Genomic DNA, 21,547 nt, shown 5'->3' with positions numbered 1-21,547 from the left:
TTAAATCAGCATCTCTGTCCATTCCAAACCTTAGTTCCTTGGCAAAGGTGACATATCCCTGTGGCAAACTTCCTGCAAACATTGGCACAAATGTGCCACAGATTAACCACAAGTTTGCAGCAAATAAATAGCAAGGCTTCAAGTCTTCTTCCACAAAACACTGAAAACTGACCCAACAAAACTGTCCCCAAGGTCCCGTGGGAGAGCAGTAATATATTTAACAGAGGTCCATCTTTATTTGCCTTGAGATGCCCCAGTATTTATGGATGAAGGAGACCCATCGATCTCCTCCCATGGTGCCCGTCTGCCATTCCTCTGGCTGTCTGCAGGCTGATGAGACAGCATATATCTCTAGCATGGGCAGAGATACAGGAGGCTAGGGAGATATATGACCAGCCTATACATTACCTCATTGAAGAGCTGTTGAGTGTCCTGGAAACGCTGCCTGATTCAGCGGTTTGGGCGAATGCTGCTTTGATTTCCTCCCTCTGGCCCTAACCTCGTTCAGTTCCCATCATGCCCTCGGGATACATGAGATAAACTGAGAATTTCTTTGTATATATAGTGATATGGTGTCTGCTGCATTCAACAGATGTGTAGACCCTTTTTAATAAAGTTGGGTTTGAATACATAATGTGGTTCTTAGGGGCCGTTCACACAGAAACATATTGTTTTTCTACGTAAGCATGCACTAGTTTCTATGTAAACATGCATATGCTCACGTCTTTCAGCTTTTGCAGTATGAAGTGGTCAAAAGTGTAATTCTGTTCTGTTCACAGTGCACACATACTGTGTTAAAGACAAAATTTGTATCATGCTCAGCATACGCATTCATTATTGTAAACATAAAAACAAAGTATACTTCTGCATTATTTTACTGTGTAGTTCTGAGATGTTAATTGGATTCAGAATATTGCTCTCTACCAGTTTATGGGATTAATAACGAATAATCCAGATTCCAGTTAAAATTACAGTCAAATGTTGGACATTAAAATGGAAGTCTAAATAGTTAAGAAAAGTTGCATAATGGTCTCTTTCTGGCATTGTTCTGCATATTGTGCAAAACTGATACTAGTTTACATGACTGGAGTTGGATACTTATATAACTTTGCACAGAAAAGGTTTCTCGCTGATTTTATTACACTAGTCTTGAGTTAAAATGCATTTAATTTCATTGATTAATATGTTAGCACACCCCCCAAAAATAATGATTTACTTGCCTTCATGTCATTCCAAACCTGTGTGACATGCTTTTCTTTTTTCTTTTCTTTTTTTGACTCTGACACTGAAGATATGACTCAGACAGAAGAACCATTCATTTCCGCATGAGACATCACTATTTGTGGCACTCACATGAATGTGCCAGGGAGAACTAGCGGATGTCGCGATTTCATTATCAGCAGCTTAAATTTCAGCCTCTTCCTCACACAAAATGATAGTTTGCCTTCAGAAGATTTGGAGTTTGCATTTAGTTTTGTAACTTTAGAGAATTTTTACTTTTTAATAGTGGTCAGTATATTTAAAAAAACAATGTTACCTTTTGTTCAAAAAATGTCGTGAAAGTTTGGGAAACATGAAGTTGGAGAAAAAAAATGAGAAAGGAATTACTCTTTATTAAGCTGGATTTCAGAAACAGGTCTTCATTGGAAGCCAGGCAGACAGTTTTATTGTCTTCTTTGAATGATCCGAGCTGGTTGTTCCAGCTGGTCTTCTTAGTCTTCTGTTTTTCATACGTCTCATTTCCTTGTAAGAGCATTTGAATCTGTAGGTGTGGTGGCAGCGATCGGCCATCTCTCCTCTCACACCCTCCCTCCCTCCCTTCCTCTCTGTCTTTTTCACTCCTGTCACAGTCTTGTTGTCTCTGTACTTGTTAGTCTCTGTAAGTGCTGTGAAGTTTCTGACAGACTTTGTGTGAATCAGGGTCTCAGGAAGACGGAATACTGGGAACGCCAGGATGTCTGTCTCAAGAGGAGTTATCAGAACAGGCTTCACAGGCCCAGGATCTTGAGAGACTGGCTCAGCTCTGCATCATGAGCAAAAGGTAGGAGATTGAACTGACTGTGAAAATGATACTGCATATATCCAGCATGCAGACTAATTTTGACAAAACTGGCATGCCAGATATAGTAAGTAAATATAAGTATTTAAATATAAACAAGTACAAAATTGTTACATATGATAACATTTAACATAACTGATTTTCATAAAGTGAAATGTTTTAAATATTTTTAAAAAGGTTTATTTCTAAGCATATTTTCTAACTGATTTGTCCTTTAAAATACCTTTTTAATGCAAATATTATAATATAAATAATGTATATATAATACATTTTAAATATAATATAACTTATTTTAATTATGGATTATTATATATTGAATTATTTGAATGTTTTGTTGTCTGGGTGTGTATATTTTATTTTATATACATTATGTATAAATATATACAGTTTGACAACATAACATTCCATTATCTCATTTATAAGCAGATGCTGCCTGTTTTTACTTTTAAAAAATGAGAGAGAGAGAGAGAGAGAGAGAGAGAGAGAGAAAGGTGACTTGTGTTATGTGACTCTCAAGGTTTCAAATGTTACTGGGACACTTTGAGTGAGGTGTCTGCTTTCCTCCGGGGGCTTAACATGATGAGGCGCTCTTTTGTAAGGCCACTATACATTTGAGGACATTTATGACCCACAGTTGGCACTGGTTGGGGACTTTAAGCATTTAACCTGATTGTCTCATGGAAGGAGACGACTTGCTGGTAGCACAGGAGAGAGGATGACATTAAACTTGAATGAGAACGAGACTGTTTTATTGCTTCCCCAATTAGATGGTGTTTCACAATACAATGAACTGTATAGGGGTATCCACACCATTTGTTTGTAATCCCTTAAACTCTTTGGGTCAAGTAACTGTTGAAACCTGAGCAGGGCAGATCGTCAAGATCTGTTGGTCTGCTAGGACAGCAGTCATGGCTGAAGTTGTATTTCATCTTAAAAACACCTTGGAACTATGCAATTAGATCACACAATCTCATTATGTCTCCAATTATTTAAACAATATCATCTCAAGAGTCAAAGGTCATTTTATGAGTGTTAGTTCGACCGCATGATATTTGATATTTTGGGAAGCACAGAGCTAAAACGTGTCCTAAAAAAACAGTTCTGATCAACTCTTCTGATATCATAATGAAAAAAAAAATGATTTAATAAAGAAATAAATAATTTATAGAATTAAATTCTTGATCAGAAAACCTTATGAAGTATTTTTGCATAATGTAATATTTTTTTTCTTAGAATAATGTAATACGGTGCAACCAAAAAGTCATTGGTAATGGTAAATAAATACATTGGTAAATAAATACATAGATAAATAAATACATTCATGCAATAGGAAATGATACCAAAGATATGACGACTATTAACCCTCATTACTAATATCAATGTCAGTAAGTCTCTAAAGATATTATTAAATTATGAATATTCTCTTACAATTTTAAGACAAGACAAGGTTAGTTCAGATTTTAAAATGTCATGTGGTTTGACTCCCCAAATTTGTAATTAATAATTATTATATATTTTATCGTGAACAGTGAACACTCTTAAATCAATATTTAATGTCCATTTGTTTATTTTATTTTTTTTTTATTTTTTTTCCCAATAACCCAAAATGTGGTTGTATTTATGTTTTAAGGTAACAAATACATTTATTTTTAAATGTCTGATAGTTCTGACACAAAATGTAGCTCAAGCCCTATGGAGTGTTCAGCCCCTTGAATCTTTCAGTGTCAGGACAGGAAGGGCTCTTGTAGCTGAGAGCTTTGCCATGTTGTGCCCGATCAGATGTCCCCTGGGGACAATCTAAAACAGTGCAAACCAACACCTAGTCATTATTAATTAACATAGCACCATAATAACCACGCTGACATATGTATTGGCTTTAAAAAACATGCTGTACATTCAAGAGAGAAGTAAGGAAGAGTATAAAAACATGACATTCAGAACTTTTAAGAATATGAAAAGGAATCAATATTTAATTCCTAACCTATATCCAAAACAAAATTAATAAATAAATGATTAAAGTACAGTACAAGTCATTTTATCAAACCATAGTGCTGCAGTAAGGACCATGTGGTGCTAAATGACCACATGAGGAAAAACTTCCATCCGAAATCCCTAGGAAATTTCTCAATGTACACCCTGAGGACAAACTGTCGCCCATCCAAATCGCACCGTTCTTCACACACATGCCAGGAGTTCCAGCAAAAAAGAAGAGCGTGCCATATCTCTGGCACATTTCCACTAGCTCCGGTAAGAATCACAGTGAACGTGTGCCCGGATTTGTTGTGACGGGTGCTGTAATGCATCCGCATGCTTCGGCGAGCCTGACTGTGCTGTGGGTTTCTGTATCTGCGCTTAAAGCAAAGATGCAGGTCAATGGGCTCAAATGGAGCTTTATGCCTATGTGCTCAGACCTGCTTTTGATTGATTTTTTTTTTTTTTTACAACAGCTTCCCTATACTATTTGTAGTTGTTGTAAAAAAATAATTAGCAGAACAGAATCTATATGGATAAGATATGGTATAGACTCTGAGTCACAGAGGATTTATTGAAAGGATGCAAAACTGTTCCCGGCTTGTTCATCATGCATGTCTTTGTTATTTAAATCTGTCTGTGTTTGTTTTATACATAGCCTGTGGCTTCTGTTCATATGTACTGAACACTATGAGTCATGTGTTTACCATGTGATGACTTACAGGAGGAGGGGCATATTCACTCCTCATGCTATTAATACAGTATGCATTCATGTATACTGTATGTGAATCTTCTGGATGCAAAACCTCGTTGAAAAGGATTTATAATTGGTTATATAAAAAAATGGTTAAAGTGTACTGCAGAATCTGTTGACAAGCATTTGTGGTAAACTACTTTAATGTAATTTCTATTGAAACTTGTATGTCATGCATTTAAATATATTTGTTATTATACGTTTGCAATGGTGAAGTTGACATTTAGTACATAAAATATTTTGCATATGATATAAAATTAAATTATAGATGTTAAAATTAAATAAAAAAATCAAGTATGTGTGCTTTAATATGTCAACACAAAAAAAAGTGTACAAGAAAAGATTAGTAAAACATGTTTTTTTGTGCACTAAGTTTAGAAAACAATTTAGACATTACAGAGTGCATTTTTTTACTTTATTAAAAAAACTTATGCTCTCTTTATACTCTATTTTAAGTGGCATAATAAATAAGTGCAGTTTTTTTTCTTCATTACACTACAAGGGCATGTTCAAAACAATACACAAAAAAGTGTATAGTATGCAACATTAAGTAAGTTTTGAAGTATGAACAAGATCATGCTGTATACTGTATCCCACAATGCAACATATGCATCCTGCCCTTCCATTTCCATTATGATTAAGTTATATATTTTTTACACAAAATTGGATTTTTATTTAAGTTTGAAGTTAACATGATTTTTATCATGTGTTTTATTGGAAATGCTCTCAAATCGATTAACTGTGATTAAGAAAGAAAGAAAGAAAGAATGGTAAGGGGCCTAACATTTTTCTTCACATGCTTGAGGCATACGGCCAATCACAACACACTGGATAGCTGGCCAATCAGAGCACACCTCGCTTTTCAGAACGATGAGCTTTGTAAAAATCAATGCGTTTCAGAAAGGCGGGGCATAGCTGTGATACAATAATATACAATAATATACATTAGGTGGAAAATAATGTGTTTTTTGAACCATAAACCGTATAAACACATTGCATTAAGCCAAATAACATTCTTTTTAGCATGTCATATGACTGTTTAAGATGTGTATGTGTATGTAAAGACAGTTATTTAAGGTTTTATACCAGGTGTGAGATCCAGTGAATGTCAAGTGTTTGCATGACAGTCTCTCTCTCTCTCATTCACACTTCCTTTTATAAATACTGACCTGCTGTAATAGTTTTGACAAAAAAATAAACTTGATATCAAGGTTATAGTTATATCTTAACATGCTTATATAGACTGTACAGACTCATACTCATGTACAGGAAGTATTATGGTCTTTGCTTTGATCTCCTCTTATATACTGTACAGTATTGCATTAGATGGACTGTCATTGCTGTTTCTCACAGAACACATATTAATATTAATGATCTGTCTGCTAATTGTATTGAAACATGTGATATTATACTGGAGCTTCTTTGCAAATACACTCTTATTCTCTCACTCTTTACGACTGCAGTAAGAGAAAAAGGTCAACCAAGTCCTGAAGGTGTAATCAATGATATAGATTTGCTGATTGATGAAAGACAACATGTGCATGAATCTCTCTCCCACATGCTCTAGTAATGTTCATGTAATGTCTACATGCTTCCATGCTTTACAGCGTTTTTTATGCACTTTTGTACATTGCACACTGCGTATGCATGAAACAACCTCAAAGGAATATTGTATCACACAATGCAATGCATTTGACCGCTCTTTTCCAATGTCATAGAGGAGCTAGAAATAATAACAGTTGTGATTTTCTCTTTTTAAAATAAAATTGGTTCTTGAATTTGATGTCAAGAGCAATTTAACACTTGCAAAATATCTCTATGTTTTAAAAAATTCCTTTTTGGACCATAATTTATAATGTTTGTGTCACTCTCCATTGCTTTCAGACCCCATCTTGCTTTAGAATACAGTGGCAAGGTATGTACACTGTGTTTAGTTTATAGTTTATATGCAATATGACAGAAGGCTTTTAAAGAGGAAAAGTCTGAAGAAATGTCAAAGTAATTGGATTTTCTCCATTTGATTCCCATTTAGGCCACTAAAATCCACCAGAGGGCTTTTGGTAATGATCACCCTATCACAGCCCGGAGCCTGGAGCTGCTGGCCACTGTCTATGCTGAGATCGGCAAGACAGAATATACAAGTAATGTAACCAAGGAAAATGTCTTCAGTATCAAATTGGAGCTAAAACAGGGTTTTGAAAACATTAAATCAATTACAGAAGGCTAATTGTCCTTATAAAAAATGTACCTTAAGCATATTTTCTGACAAAATCCTTCATATTTTTTGAAGGATTTTAACAAGAATTGTTAATGTTGTAAATTCATAATGAAATATTTTGGATTCTTCTCTAAATGCTTAAAAGAATGCTGAAAATGTACTCATCATCAGGCCATCCCAGATATAGATGAGTTTTTTTTTTTTTTCATCTGAACAGATTTGAAGAAATGTATCATTACTGAGGTTTGTGTATCATTTGATCACCAGTGGATCCTCTACAGTGAATGGGTGCCGTCAGAATCCACACAACTGCACTCTGTCAGTGAATGGCTTGTAAATAAGAAACAAACACATTAAGACGTTTTCAACTTTATACTGTCTTTAAAATACATTAATTGATAGACTGGATTCATGTTGATTACTTGTGGATTATTGTGATGTTTTTTATCAGCTGTTTAGACTCTAATTCTGACGGAACCCATTCACTGCAAGGGATCCATTGAAAAAAAAACAATGAAAAATCTAAACTAATCTAAATTTTGAATGGAAATTTTTAGCAAATGCTAATTTTTGGTTATTCCCTTTTTAAACATTCGATTTATATAATTGAATTGAATTTATTTAGAATTGATTATTTTCCTTATGACAGTAGTGGCTAATTACAGACCAAGTTACCACAGTAATTTGCTATATGGTAAATCTGTTAAATGCTTATTTAAGCACTTCTGCTTTGCAATTTACTGTACATTCTAGGCCAATACAACCTGACAGCGTTTCATATTCTTAGTAAAGTGTTCTGATTTTCACAGCAGTAGCTTGGAAGCAGCTTCTAGTGAAAGCCCTTTTAAGAATGTAACTCATATAGAGCCATTTACTCCTTCCACTTAGTGAGGAAGCAAGGAAGTCTACTGTACATAGTTCTGTGCAATAAAACTGCAGAGCTAAATCGCCTGAATGAGTAAACATTTATTCCAAGCATGCACTTTCTGTCTGCAGTTGATGGCGTTTTAGATCTGGGGAAGAAAAGCCATGTTTTGTCTTTGACAGTTTGAGGCCAGGGAATTTTTGTAAGCATGAATGTTTAGCTAGTTTTCTGGAGGGACTGGTCGTTCTGTGTCTTCCCTAATGCCTTTTTCCTGGACGATGAAAGATGTATTGTATTGGGCAGCAATGTGTCATGAATATCAAACTCTGAGAGAAAATGCTTTCATCACAACATACCACCTGCGTGCCACTGTGTCATAGTTGCAATGCTAATTTATTCTCTTCTAAACTAGTTTCATCATGCAAACTGTTTCGACTAGAAACAAATATGCGTGTTGCATTTTGCTGATGTGATGTCAAATATGTTGTTCTGCAGTTTGTGAAGTGCTTTTTATGTTACAGAATCATTGGGAGAGTGTGTGTCGACTCTTTCCAAAAGGTTCTCGGCCACTGAGTCATTCAGCGATGCTCTGAGTAGCATCTCTCATAGCCATAAGGACAGACACGCTGAGCTGCGATGCAGAAAAGAGCCATACATAGAACAGGAAACTCCTAAAACGAAGGTAATACTGACACCATGATAAAGAAAAAGAAAAATGTTCTTTTTTTTTTTTTTTTAGAAATTTACTCTTTGCATTCATGTTGGTTTAATATGAAAGAATGGTCTAACTTTGATGTTTTTCATATTTTATTGCAAACAAATTTGTCATGTGAAATGTGCGTTAATGTCAAAATGTCTTAGGAATCAGAGGTAAAGTTATAGCAATCTACTGCCGCAGTCAAATGTCTTTATATTACCTCAGTCAAACACTCTGGAAGTCAATAGTTTTGTCTTTTCTGATTTCAGGTCATAAATGAAAAACTGCCCACCTCTATTCTGAAAAGGTCCCATGTGGAGACAGACTCATCGCGCAAGCGAAAAAAAAGCGAGAGGCGGGTTCGCTTCAGAGAGCCGGAGATCACTGTTCATGGTGAGAGAGTCCAAACAAACCTTCTCTAGAAGTCCCTAAAACTCTTTGACTGTTCTTTAAAGTGGTTCTCTGAAATATTAAGAGCTGGCACTTGAAAATAGTAAAGTAAATGGAACATGTAAAAAAAAAAGGGATGCACAAACCTAAGTGATTTACTTTCCAGATTAATTATACATGCAAATTAGTTAGTGTGCAATCTGTGCCAACAACACTGTTATGTTAATGAAACAAGGAATTTAATTTAAGGAATTAAGGAAGATCGTAATTCAGGGCACCAGTGTAGTTTGTTAAGATGCACAGCTTGTCTTTCTTTTTCTTGTGGCTCAGTAATAGAGCATTGCGTTAGCAGTGCAAAAGGTCGTGGGTTCGAATCCCAGAGAACAGACATACTGGTAAAAAAAAAAAAAACATTTTCAGCCTGAGTCGCTTTGGATGAAAGCATCTGGTAAAAGCATAAATGTAATGTAATGTCTTTCTCCCAAGAGCTTATGGCAAAACTCAGTATGAATGAAGGCCATGTGCTTCTGTGTCTCCAAAGATTTAAGTGCGGTCACATTAGTGAAATTTCACAAGCAAAGGTCCGTTGTCAGTTGTCAGTGTTGTAGTGATGTATGAACCAAGCAGCATTCTGTTTTTCAATGTGCCAGATTGCGACCAATTTGAATAGGTGTGACCAATTTGCATAAGGGAAATATTTTGCCCTCGTGCGAAATTCCAGATTGTGTGGTTTTCTATTAAAATGCCTGAAATTTCTGGAGCGGTAAATGTGCCTGCACCTTTAGTTATATGAATGGTTATGGGTTTTACAAAGATTTTGACTAATGAAACCTTTTATGTTGGGTTTCTAGACATTCCGTACTATGAATGTTTAGGAGGTAAGTAGATAAAGAAATATGTTATGGTGAGGTGGATCTCTAAAATGCATGAAAAGATGCATGCTTTTCTTGCATGAAAGCTGGGACTCAGTAACAGCCTGAGCTTTTATAAAGTAGCCCTTTGCTGTGGTTTTATAAGTTTACATGAATGGAGCTACAATTTGTTTGCCTTTTGCTTATTTGAAATATTTCATTGAGGTATACCATGCATGTACAAACAAAAGAAAGTGACCTTTTTATTATTATTATTATTATTTATTTATTTATTTTGGTTAAAAGTGCAGTTAGCAGTTTTAGCCCTTGTGGAATTTCCCTAGACTTATCCAAAATAAATAATGCTACTTTGGTGCGATATTGGAAATTTCATTCTTCCCACTTCTGTAAGTCCATAACTATGAGTTTGGGAGTTTACGGCATCTTATTAAAGCCAAAATGTATGAAAATAATTGAGTCAGTATTCATTTGAATAAAAAGTAGTGTCCCTTTCTTAGAAAACCATATAAACAATACATTAATCTAGATTGTCAGCTAACAATTATGGAATTTTGGTCAAATAAAGGTTGTTTTTGCTGTCTAAAATACATATATTATGCATCAAATGATTATTTTCATTCGTAATATCAGTGTTATCTAAAGCAACGTTCACAAAATAGCCTCTCACAAGACAAGCTAACAGCTAACTAGCATGCTAACAGTTAGCTTTTTCTCTGTATAGTGTATAAGATGGCCTGTCAATGTGCAAAATGATTGAAATAATAAAAGTAATAAAAACATTTAAAAAAAAATGCTTAGAGCACATTTAAAGTTACTCTGGAGCCCCACACATGACATGTAGGAAAAAAAAACACTTTTGTCATGTAAATGATTGGCCAAAATGCACAAGAAGCTTTCTGTTTTTAGTTGAAAATGGTGTTGTATAAACGTCTCCTTAGTAACAGTTCCCTTGTTTTAATAAACCAAAATGAGGGAAAGAATTAGTACACCATGGCCGCAAACACAAGTACTATACAACAAATTAATAAGTTGATAAGTGAGAACTCATTTTTAATCTGTGGCCATGATTTAACTAAAACAAGAGAACAAATAGTAAATCGTAGCCATGAATTAATACAATTAAAAAACAAATTATTAAAACAAACTCATTTTTTATTTGTGGCCATGTGTGTTTGTCTGCATGTCGTGTGGCTCTGTTTTCGACTGTTGCGCAGCCAACAAGTTTAGCATTTCAACCCAAATCTTTTTGGATGTTGTGTTTCAGTCTACGACACCCCCCAGAGTCATTTGCACCTGGCCCTGCTCACCTGCCTGTTCCTGCTTCTGTCTGCTCTGGGTCTAGCACTGTACTGCACAGACCGCCGAAGACCCCAGCGCGCCTGCGAAGACCTGCATACGGCACTGGCTGTGTACCTGCTTCAGTTCAAACAGATCGTTTGGGCCTGCTGGATCTGGCTGACCATGCAATGACTATGTCATAATTGACCACAGGGGGCAGAAAAAAAAAACATAAAAGGTCAGGATGTTTTTTGAAGGACTGTGTAAGAAAGAAAAAAAAAGATAAAGGTCTTCTTGTTTTTTTATTGCTTTAATTTTCACTGTTTTAATCAGACTGGCCACCAGTCGAAGTCTCTGAGGATGTTCAACATCCAACTCTTTTATTTTGTGGTTGATTGAAGGCCTTGTGCTTTTCCACACCATTAAGGGATGGTGTGCTTTTTTGCCCTTTATGGTGGCATACAGTAGCTAATGACACATCCTCATTATACGGAGCCATATATATTTAGATCTCTGTATGTAGCTCTTTTTCCTCTTGTAGTGATCCTGGGTGATATTTTTTTGAAGGAATAGTTGAACATTACATGAACATTTAAAAAAAAATTGACTCATCCTCAGGACATCCAAGATGTTCTTTATCAGAACAGATTTGGCTCAGCAGTGGATCCTCTGTAGTAAATGGGTGCCGTCAGAATGATAGTCCAAACAGTTGATAAAAACATCATAATGACTCAAACATAATTCACATGACTCCAGTCCATCCGTTAATGTTCTGTGAAGCAAAAAAAAGCTGTGTATCTGTGAGAAACTTTTTTTGTCTTTTTGCTTGTGAATTAATGTGGCATTTTTATCATCTGTTTGGACTCTCATTTTTACGGCACCCATTCACTGTGGACATTCCCCTGTTGAGCAAGTTTCTCCAAAACTGTTCCGATGAAGAAACAAACTTTTATTTTATTTTATTTTATTTTATGCTGAACTGTTTCTTTAAAGCATATTTTGATCCTTTTCCAAAGAATACTTGTGCAGCAATATTAATTAAAAACTTTTAGCACTTGAAATTATACAGGACTGTCGATACAGAAAATGAATGAATGAATTCCGTCCACAAGTAGAGCCCGACTGATATATTTGTAGGTCAGTATCATCAGTCAAATTAGGCATGCAAGATACTGAATCCCTTTATTGGTATTTCGTAAGCATTATGGAAAAGAGCCAGGTGTAACGGTGAGCACATGCATAATGCCATGTGCACTGTCACAAATAGTTCCATTTTAGTGCCTAAGAACACTTGTGCTTCTAGAATGATTAAAGGCATGGCTTTATCATTTCCTGCTAGTGCTGTGCTGTGTGTTCTTTGCTTCGTATAATATTTACCTCAAAGTTTTGCACCAAAAAAAATTCATTTCTAAAGTACTATTTTTGTCTTATGATATAAATAGCGATATAAGGGCTTTCTGAATTAAATAGAACTAAAATAAAGACAGGATTAAGTTGGAAATATGTTTATCCTCAGACAAAGATGTTTTTGTTACAAGTAGTTTGTAAAATATCATGTGGTGGTCTCCGAAATGTGATATTTAATGAATTATTAATTCATGATTTTTGTTTTATTTAAAAAATGAAAAATGTTGTACACATATGAGGAAAATGGGTTATTACTTATAAATTTATATATATATATATATATATATATATATATATATATATATATATATATATATATATATATATAAAATGACATTTAATTTTCAGAATCATATGGAACCAACATGAATACGAATGTTACATTTCTAAGAACTTGACACGTTTTAAATTAATTTTATATATATATGTATATATATATATATATATATATATATATATATATATATATATATATATATATCGTGAACACGCTTATGTCATTGACTCATTATTAGATCAGACCCAAAATCAGTCGGGCTCTACAGAATGTGCACAATGTATTCTCTATGAACCAATGTATCACATTATGTGAGCTTTTTAATGTCAGAGAATATTTCATTTATTCAGTGCTTTTACTTTGAATGCACTTGCTGTACATACAGTAATGTGGTTGAATGTGTCTGTGGAATGCAAGACAATGCTATTTATTTTACTAATAATCAAATAGGTTTAGAATACAAATATGCATTTTATGCATTTATCGAACATGTATATGACACTTATTATTGTTAACGAATATATTTCAATGTAAATGAGAAAAGAACTGGCACAATGACAACAATTTTAGCATTTAACTACTTCATGAGAAATGAAGGGCAAAGCTGTTCTGTTAAGCACAAACATTTTCATCTGAAACTAATTCAGACATATAAGACTGTCGTAGGTTAGTGTCATGCATGGCCAGATTTAACTGGCGAATGAAAGAATGCCATTTTAAATAGCTAAATGCTTTATGATGTTACGTTTATATTTTACATAAACCTGTACCAGCATCTTGGCTTAAGCCTTATAACGGTGCATTCATTTGTTTAACTATGTTTTTAAAAAAACATCTTTTTTTGTCTTTTTTACTGTTCCACTCAAGTTTTACACTTTTAGTCTCTGAATCGTACTTTATATCAGCAGCTGTTCAGTATCTATTTTTCTAGTTTTTGGGAAAGCATTTTCTATCAAATTATATCAGTCTTTGGTTTCTAGTGTCAACGACTTTGCTTATTTTCTCCATTAGCACACAACTTGACATGTATTGCTTGAATGGAGGGGACAGGACACCCAAAACTGAAGAGATATTATATACACACATGCACCTGTTCAAAAGTTAGGGATCAGTATGATTTATTTTTATTTATTTTTTTTTTAGAACGGATTATTTTAATTGATCAAAAGTAACCGTGAAGACATTATTAATGTTACAACAGATTTCTATTTCAAATTAATGCTGTTCTTTTTAACTTCTATTCATTAAAGAATCCTGAAAAAAAAAAAAAATCTATCAAGCAAAACATCTTTTTTCTTGAGCAGCAAATCAGTATATTAGAATGAAGAGAAGAGAATAAAGAATCATGTGACACTGAAGACCGGAGTAGCTAATGATGCTGAAAATTCAGCATAAAATTCATGTTAACATATATTAACATTTAAAACTGATATTATAAATTGTTGTAATATATATAATATTTTACTGTATTTTTATTTTTATTTTATTTTACAAATAAATGCAGTTTTGGTTAGTATAAGAGCTTTTTTTTTTTAAATCATACCGACCCCAAATATTTAATATTTACTAATAATGCAATTGGATTAATCCCCATCAATACAATTGATTAAGAGAAATGAGTTAAAGGTGCGCAAATAATTTACAAAACTAATGTGACCTGCATCAAATCACTGTGAGTTACAAGATAGAAATATCTGAAAATGTTAGACACAAAACTGACAAAAATGTTAGATAATTTGTGCACTGTATGTTATATTATTACATGTATGCACCATTTAATTAGCACACTTGGTTCCTACTGTATACCCATTTCAGGGGAATTCAGATCGCTGAAGCAATAAAGTTGCCCCAGGTCAAGTACACATTCTCTTTTTTGAGTCTTTCTGTAATATGTATTTCAATAGAGGTGCTTTATGGCATATGCATTTCTTTGTTTAAAATATTCAATACCAAAAAAGAGCTCTAAATTGTCACAAGTTTAAAGACTGATTTTATTTGTTTCATGATCAGAAAAATCAACAATTGCTTTGTATTTTCATCATCATACTGCTATTACTCCTTTTATTAAATAAAACAAATATGGACTGTTAAAGGATACAGAGATGCTTTCACACTATCACACAATAAATAAAATGATGCACAAAACAATCTATGCATAATGTTTTATACTCGGAAACATGGGCCTGAGTGTGTTACAGAGTAATGGGGAATCACAACTCATGCTCATAAACTAGCAAAACTGAAATAGAGTCAGTAAAACGTGTTATCATAAGATGCTTAAACCAAAACAGGCATACATTAAATTTTATTGCAACGTGAGAGACAATATTTCAAAACATAGTGAACTATATATGGAGTGTAATGACACAAACTTTGTAGATATAGCAAATCATTAAACTATCCCTCCAAATAGCACAAATCTCATCAAATTATGATGTCATTTCCTGAAGATTTGTCACTTCAATAGCTTTAAAGAACATAGACTTCCTCTTCATCTGTCTGAATTAATATATGTGTACATGCAAGCATGTTTTCAATAGCAATCCCTTTACATAGGAAGGATACTACCACAGTCATAAACATAAGTATATATGGCTTACATACTGTATAGAGGCAGTACTGGAAGGGAATGATCATTTATACAATGAGCTACAATGTATGCACGTGAATAGTCCAACTCCTCAGCTAATGTAGAGCACTGATGGAATAGAGACTGACTAGAAACTGCTGCTCATTTCTAGCCCTGCTTTAAATAGGTTTTAGAAAGAAAGAACCATTTGGTTGAGTAAAAACATAACTGGGTATAAGACGTTGATTGTATGTCACACAGGATTTATAAGAACATTATTTAAGCACATTTCCTTAAAGGCATAGTTTGCCCAGAATGGAATATTTTTTCATCAATTACCCTCATGCCATTCCAAATTTGTTATCGTGTAACACAAATGAAGATATTTTTAATGAAACCTAAGAAATTTCAATCCCTCCCAGGAAAGTTAATGCTTGTTTGATGCACGAGAACCAATGATCGTTCTTGGGACTCAAGCAGATGTATTTGAGTCTGCTCTTCACATATAATATTACCATGACTCTTCAGAAGTCATGGATTAAATTGCTCAATTCTTAAGGATTATTTACAATGGTATGAACTTTTTTAAAGCTTTTGTAGAACTGACTTTCATTGAAGGGACATAAATCTAAGGAAGCTTGTTTAAAATAAATAAATAGTATTTTAAAAGAATTGTGACTTTTTATCTCGCAATTTTGTTCAGAAACTCACAATTGCGCGTTTATATCGCAGTTTTAAGAAAAAAGTTTGAATTGCAAGATATAAACTCAGTATTGTGAGAAATAAAGTCAAGAGTTGCAAGAAAGCCTATAAACTCTGGATTGCTAGATATAAAGTCGCATTTCTGAGTTATGAGTTTTTAAATTCTAAGAAAAAAAGTCAAAGAATTTGCAAGATATAAACTGGCAATTCTGAGAAGTCTGAATTGTGAGAAATAAACTTGCAACTGTAAGAAAAAACTCTGAATTGTGAGATAAAATGTCATAGTTAAATTATTTATTTATTTTTTTATTCTGTGGTGGAAACAGGTTTCAATGGAAATCTCTCTGGTTTAATTGAAAATATCTTAATTTTGTGGTTTGAATGTGATTGAAAGTCTTACAAGTTTGGGATAACATGAAGTAATTAATAAAAGAATTTAACTTTTCTTGAACTATCCCTTTAAGCTTTTGATGTTCAATGTTTATTTTGTCCAGGGTCTTGTGTTTCAAGCTTAACATCAAAGAATGTCGTGATAAATGATGTGTGACCTTTGTCTGAACAAGTGAGTGCACATTAATGTCATTGTCAATTGTCAAATAAAATATCATTCAGAAGCATTTGGCTCAGTTAAGCTCAACTGAGGTCAATCAAAAGTTGAGAAAAACCAACTAATGAGCCAAATTTAGAAGCTTTTAAAAACATTTTACTTGACAGTACATTTCAAAGCTGATCATATCATGGCACATTTCTCATCTACCACATCAGAGCGCCAGCGTGACGAGCGTCTGAGTAAGAACTCTCTCTCGTGGATCAAGCTGTCGACAAGATCCTCTTGACGGTAGTTATGATAGACCTTCAGAAAGGCCATGACAGTGATGCCAAGCCAAGTCAGCCAGGCCGCCCACAACCCAAACTAGAGGAAGCAGAGGAGGATTGACTGTTATATTCATGAGAAACCTGGTAATGAGCAGTGTGATAGAAAACCTAAAAAAGGAAAACATCAGCAAGACAAATGCTGAATGCTGGAAGTCTGCAACAATGTGAAGATGAATAAATAACAATGTGAAGGTCAGCATTTTAGTACTTCCAACTCCATCATCCCAAAGTCATTGGGTGTTTGGATAAATGCTTGAATAAGGTCGGTGGTGAACACAAAACTCAAGATATTTTTACGTTTTATTCAAAGACATAAAACGCATCAGTACATTACTTTGTGATTTTTGGCAGTAGACACTGTGGTGTAGTTCATTTATTGCCTATTTATCTTTTTTTTTTTTAATTCTGGCGATTATATTTAGACTCATTGTGTTCAATTGTGGAGAGTACCATGATGAACAAAACGTGTTCGAATTCTAAACTCATGTTGGTCACAGAGCTTATTTTCTGCAATAATGCAAAAGGCCAATGGAAGAACACTTTTGGGTTTTGTCGAGGGAACAAGGGTGATGCTAACCTTCAGATTGATCACTACAGCACTCTATTTGAGATTTGTGAAGGTTCGTTAGAATATTTAAACAGTCTGATATAAGAAGAAATCTCAGTTTTTATAGGAGTCTTAATTAGTTGCTAGGGTGAATATTTACTAATATTCTCAAATGTCTGATTAAACAGAATTTTGTTAAAAGGAATGTTCACTCAAAAATGAATATTATATTTACTCACTTTAAACCTGTATGGATTTATTTCTTATGTGAATCTTAGAAGAACAAAAGTAAGTGTGAGCAAGAGAGTGAGTAAATGATGACAGAATTTTCATTTTTGGTTGAACTGCCAACTTAATGACCTCTATTGATATAAAGCACTTGTGTAGTTATCATACACAGTTAATATGTTTTAACTGACCAACCTGTGCTATGGCAAACTGGTCATAGAAAGCAGAGTTGTCCAACCCTAGTTCAAGATCAGTGTCCTGTAGATCCTCACAGCTAGAAATGAACAGTAGTCAGTGTTAGAAATTATTCACAAACCCTTGAAGAATCGACATTTATCAAATAAACATTGCACATAAAAACTTGAAGAACAAAGCTGCTTGTATGACACATTCAAGGTTTATATTCAATTAACGTTGTAGTATGTGGACAGTGACTGAACTGAGCCAAATGCCTCCGGCCAATCTCAATGTGGCTCTTTTCATTTTTACATGTTTTATATACATCGTAGTGTTCATTTAAACATTGCAGAAGCAGAGAATAGTGGGTTACCTGAGAGTCATGCTTACCTGCTGGGCATACTGCCTCCCTCTGTGATGGCATCGCACCATAGATTGAATCCCACACTGACTATTGTACTGGACAGGAACACAGCAAACACTACGAACGTGCTGATGAGCAGGTTCAGGAAAGCATTGAAGATCGAGCTGTATAAAGAAAGGTAAAAGAGAGATTTATTCTATTCGAAACCCATCCTATTGTCTTTCTTCTGTGGAAGATATTTTGGAGAATGCTGAGCTGCTCTTTTCCATTAAATGTGACAGTAATTCACACACTGTTTATACTCCGAAAGGCTGGGTATAGTTATCTAGTTTTTTTTTTATTAATTATGGATGTGACAGTGCACCCGAGCCTTTAAAAATCAATATAAATATGTGACGATTCATCAGTTCATTTATGATTAGTCATAAATATCATTTTGTTTGGGAAAAAAAAAATGTGAGAAAATCATATTTGTGACCCTGGACCACAAAACCAGTCTTAAGTCACTGGGGTATATTTATAGCAATAACCAAAAAATTATAATAATAATAATATTTTTTTCATTTATGCCAAAACTTATTAGGATATTAAGTAAAGACCATGAAGATACTTGTAAATTTCCTACCCTAAATAGAACTAAACATAATTTTTGATCAGTGATATGAATTGCTGTTCATTTGGACAACTTTAAAGGTGATTTTCTCAGTATTTAGATTTTTTTTTTTTTTTAATTAGTTGTATCTCAGCCAAATATTGTTCGATCCTAATAAACCATACATCAATGGAAAGCTTATTTATTAATAACAATAAATTATTAATTATTTATTATTTATAAATCTCAATTTAAAAAAAAAAAACTGACACTTAAGACTTTTTTTAAGACTTAAGAAGTTTAAGACTTAAGAAGTTTTTTTTTGTTCCAGGTCACATTTTATCATGAAATCAGTAGGCTACAGTGAATCGGTGAGTGAAAAGTTCATAACTTTACAACTTTTATATTTTGGCATGCATAGAGTATTTCTATGTATGTATTTATTTATTTACCATGTATGTAACTTTTTTTTTTTCATTGTATGGAATTTTCATTTTATTGGGGGGGGAAATAAAAGTAGTTTTATAACAGAAGTAACAAAATAATAACTGCTTATGATTATTTTTGTAGTGTCTTAACCTGAGAATTATGTGTGGTTTATTTATATTCAAAATATTAAAAGAGAAGAATATCTAGTGTTTATGTCTATTTAATGTAAACTGACCTTTAGTTTCAGACTGGACAGACTAGAATCATATAGCAATTATTACTAATCAATCTCATGAATTAAGGCTGTTCTAAACCACAGTATAACCATTATACCAGCTGATCTTTTTACTTTATGTCAGGCCACACATTCTTCTTTAAAACAATGCAAATATCACATATGTGTCAGTTTATTATTACTAAACATGTTTCCCATATAAGATCGTATTTAAAATGAAATATGATACGAATGTAGCTCCTCTGTGCTTGCTATATGACATAACTGCGTCAACGCATCCCAGCCACCGGTCAAGTACAGATGAGACATCAAATTCACAAGCAATTCGATGAAAGCAACAATCACTCACTCATCGTGGCCTTTGCAGATGAAGCACAGCAGTCTCCAGGCTTGTACGGCGGACAGGAAGAGCGACGCGATGCCGACGGCGGTGCTGAAGCTGCAGGAAGACTGTGGTCCCCATTCCTCAATGATGAAGCGCTGCTTAGACACCGTGATGTTCTCATTCTGCCACATCCCCCGCGTAAAAAGAAGACATTTACCGCGAAAATCCTCCGTGTTCTCCGACAAAGGTACTATAGCTATAAAGCTAAAGACGAAGGCTAAAAAATAAAGGATGCATTGCGCGAATATTAAATTATCCATTGGCATTTTGGTCAGAGCTGTGCTGTCAGAGCGGTTCGAGCTCTCGCGCGCGCTGCAGCTGCGCACTCGCACTTTGCAGCAGAGCAGCATACAGCTCAATTAATTTATCCTCATCAGAACACCATAACACTTCTTTGTTAGTTTTATGGAGGGCTAATTCACAGAAATGCTCAAAAGCGAGTAACACTTTTAATGAAGTTCATTAGCAAACATTAAAAGATCAGTGCAATAGGGAGAATATAGTCAAGTTTGTTTTATTTTTGCGTAGGGCTTTTAGGCCTACGAATGTTTTACAGCTTTGCAGTAGTGTTTAATAATAAAAATTAAATAAAAATTCATTTGTATAATACATTGAATAATAAAATTGACTTTTTGTAAATAACAATGAAATGTATGCAAAATAAAAGTGTATAAAAAATGCACATAATCTACACACCAACAGACCAAAACTCAAGCTATGCACTCTCCATAGACCTGTTTGTTAGTGCAGTTCTGAAGCAGATGTTCCTTTTACATGACAAACTCTGCTAATAGTACAGTTCTTGCTTCTATGTTCTTAAAAAAAAAAAAACTAAATAATTATTGAATCAGCTTTACTGTTTCTATAAATATCAATTGTCGAAAGACAGGACTCGTAATATAGCCAAAAGCAACGGTTTGAGGTTAAAAACACCTTAATGATGGATTTGTGTCTTATAAGCATGCAGATTTTTGCTTCACACGATGTTAAAATGATGCACTGGAGTTGTGTGGATTGCTTGTGGATTATTATTTTGTTTTTATCAGCTGTTTGGAATCTCATTCTGACGGCACCCATTCACTTCACTTATTTAATTGTTATGTTGTCATAAAATGCAGATTATGCTAGGTTTAACAATAATAATAATAATAATAAGTGTAATATCTTATCCAAGGAATGAAAAATGTACTGCGTAACAGTACATACTGTACATAAAGCTTTCTAAAGTGCAAAAGGAAATCCACTCAGCTGCTTTCTCAGCATTTGGAAGTCACTCGCACCACATAGCCTACTCTACACGCTTCAGCTATGTTTTATGAATTGGTTTTGTAAGGCGCAGAGCAGCCAAGAAACCATTCTTGCGGAACAGCAACAAGCTGAGGAAATTACAGCATGTGGGTCCGTTTACCTTTGAGTAACAACCAGTGCCAGAAAGTCCTTTGAATTCAATGAGTGCAAATTTGAAACGGATGGTTATGATGACACCTTCTAGGCACTGTCATTATACAGCCGGTGTATCATAACATAACCGATATTGTGTTAGATCATTGGACAGGACAAGAAGAAATTATATATAGTGTTTTATAAACAATAATAGCAAAAACATGACATTCTTTTGTTTTCATATACCTTATGCATAAAAAAGTACTGAATAG

General features: G+C 34.1%; 2 protein-coding genes across 3 annotated transcripts; one reads left to right on the top strand and one right to left on the bottom strand.

Annotated features, from left to right (window-relative positions):
• Positions 1 to 1,800: 1,800 nt before the first annotated feature.
• Positions 1,801 to 11,972, top strand: LOC132111721 (nutritionally-regulated adipose and cardiac-enriched protein-like). 2 transcript variants are annotated; one of them, XM_059519282.1, is made up of 7 exons: positions 1,803 to 2,041; positions 6,669 to 6,699; positions 6,817 to 6,925; positions 8,389 to 8,549; positions 8,834 to 8,957; positions 9,806 to 9,832; positions 11,091 to 11,972. In XM_059519282.1, exons 1-7 carry the CDS (start codon positions 2,031 to 2,033, stop codon positions 11,294 to 11,296), a joined length of 669 nt encoding a protein of 222 aa, XP_059375265.1. In that variant the 5' UTR covers positions 1,803 to 2,030; the 3' UTR covers positions 11,297 to 11,972. The 2 variants fall into 2 exon arrangements, with proteins under 2 accessions (XP_059375266.1, XP_059375265.1); XM_059519283.1 differs by lacking the exon at positions 9,806 to 9,832 and having other exon boundaries at positions 1,801 to 2,041.
• Positions 11,973 to 16,344: 4,372 nt separating this feature from the next.
• On the bottom strand, positions 16,345 to 20,237 carry LOC132111720 (transmembrane protein 179-like). Its single transcript, XM_059519281.1, has 4 exons — positions 19,857 to 20,237; positions 18,278 to 18,415; positions 17,906 to 17,984; positions 16,345 to 16,972 (listed from the first exon to the last, which is right to left on the bottom strand). Exons 1-4 carry the CDS (start codon positions 20,156 to 20,158, stop codon positions 16,790 to 16,792), a joined length of 702 nt encoding a protein of 233 aa, XP_059375264.1. The 5' UTR covers positions 20,159 to 20,237; the 3' UTR covers positions 16,345 to 16,789.
• Positions 20,238 to 21,547: the final 1,310 nt, after the last annotated feature.

Source organism: Carassius carassius, chromosome 31, assembly GCF_963082965.1.
Source record: "Carassius carassius chromosome 31, fCarCar2.1, whole genome shotgun sequence".
Taxonomy (NCBI): Eukaryota; Metazoa; Chordata; class Actinopteri; order Cypriniformes; family Cyprinidae; genus Carassius; species Carassius carassius.
Note: the sequence above shows the minus strand (reverse complement) of the source record. Positions and strands in the feature narration are given on the sequence as shown.

Excerpts from the sequence above, each read along its gene's own strand:
- LOC132111720 (XM_059519281.1), bottom strand. The coding sequence starts at position 20,158 with ATGCCAATGGATAATTTAATATTCGCGCAATGCATCCTTTATTTTTTA. Across the intron at positions 18,416-19,856 it reads ATCTGCAAAGGCCACGATGA|CTCGATCTTCAATGCTTTCC; the intron begins GTGAGTGATTGT and ends TTCTTTATACAG. Across the intron at positions 16,973-17,905 it reads ACCAGTTTGCCATAGCACAG|TTTGGGTTGTGGGCGGCCTG; the intron begins GTTGGTCAGTTA and ends TGCTTCCTCTAG.
- LOC132111721 (XM_059519282.1), top strand. Across the intron at positions 6,926-8,388 it reads CGGCAAGACAGAATATACAA|AATCATTGGGAGAGTGTGTG; the intron begins GTAATGTAACCA and ends TTTATGTTACAG. Across the intron at positions 8,958-9,805 it reads GCCGGAGATCACTGTTCATG|ACATTCCGTACTATGAATGT; the intron begins GTGAGAGAGTCC and ends TTGGGTTTCTAG.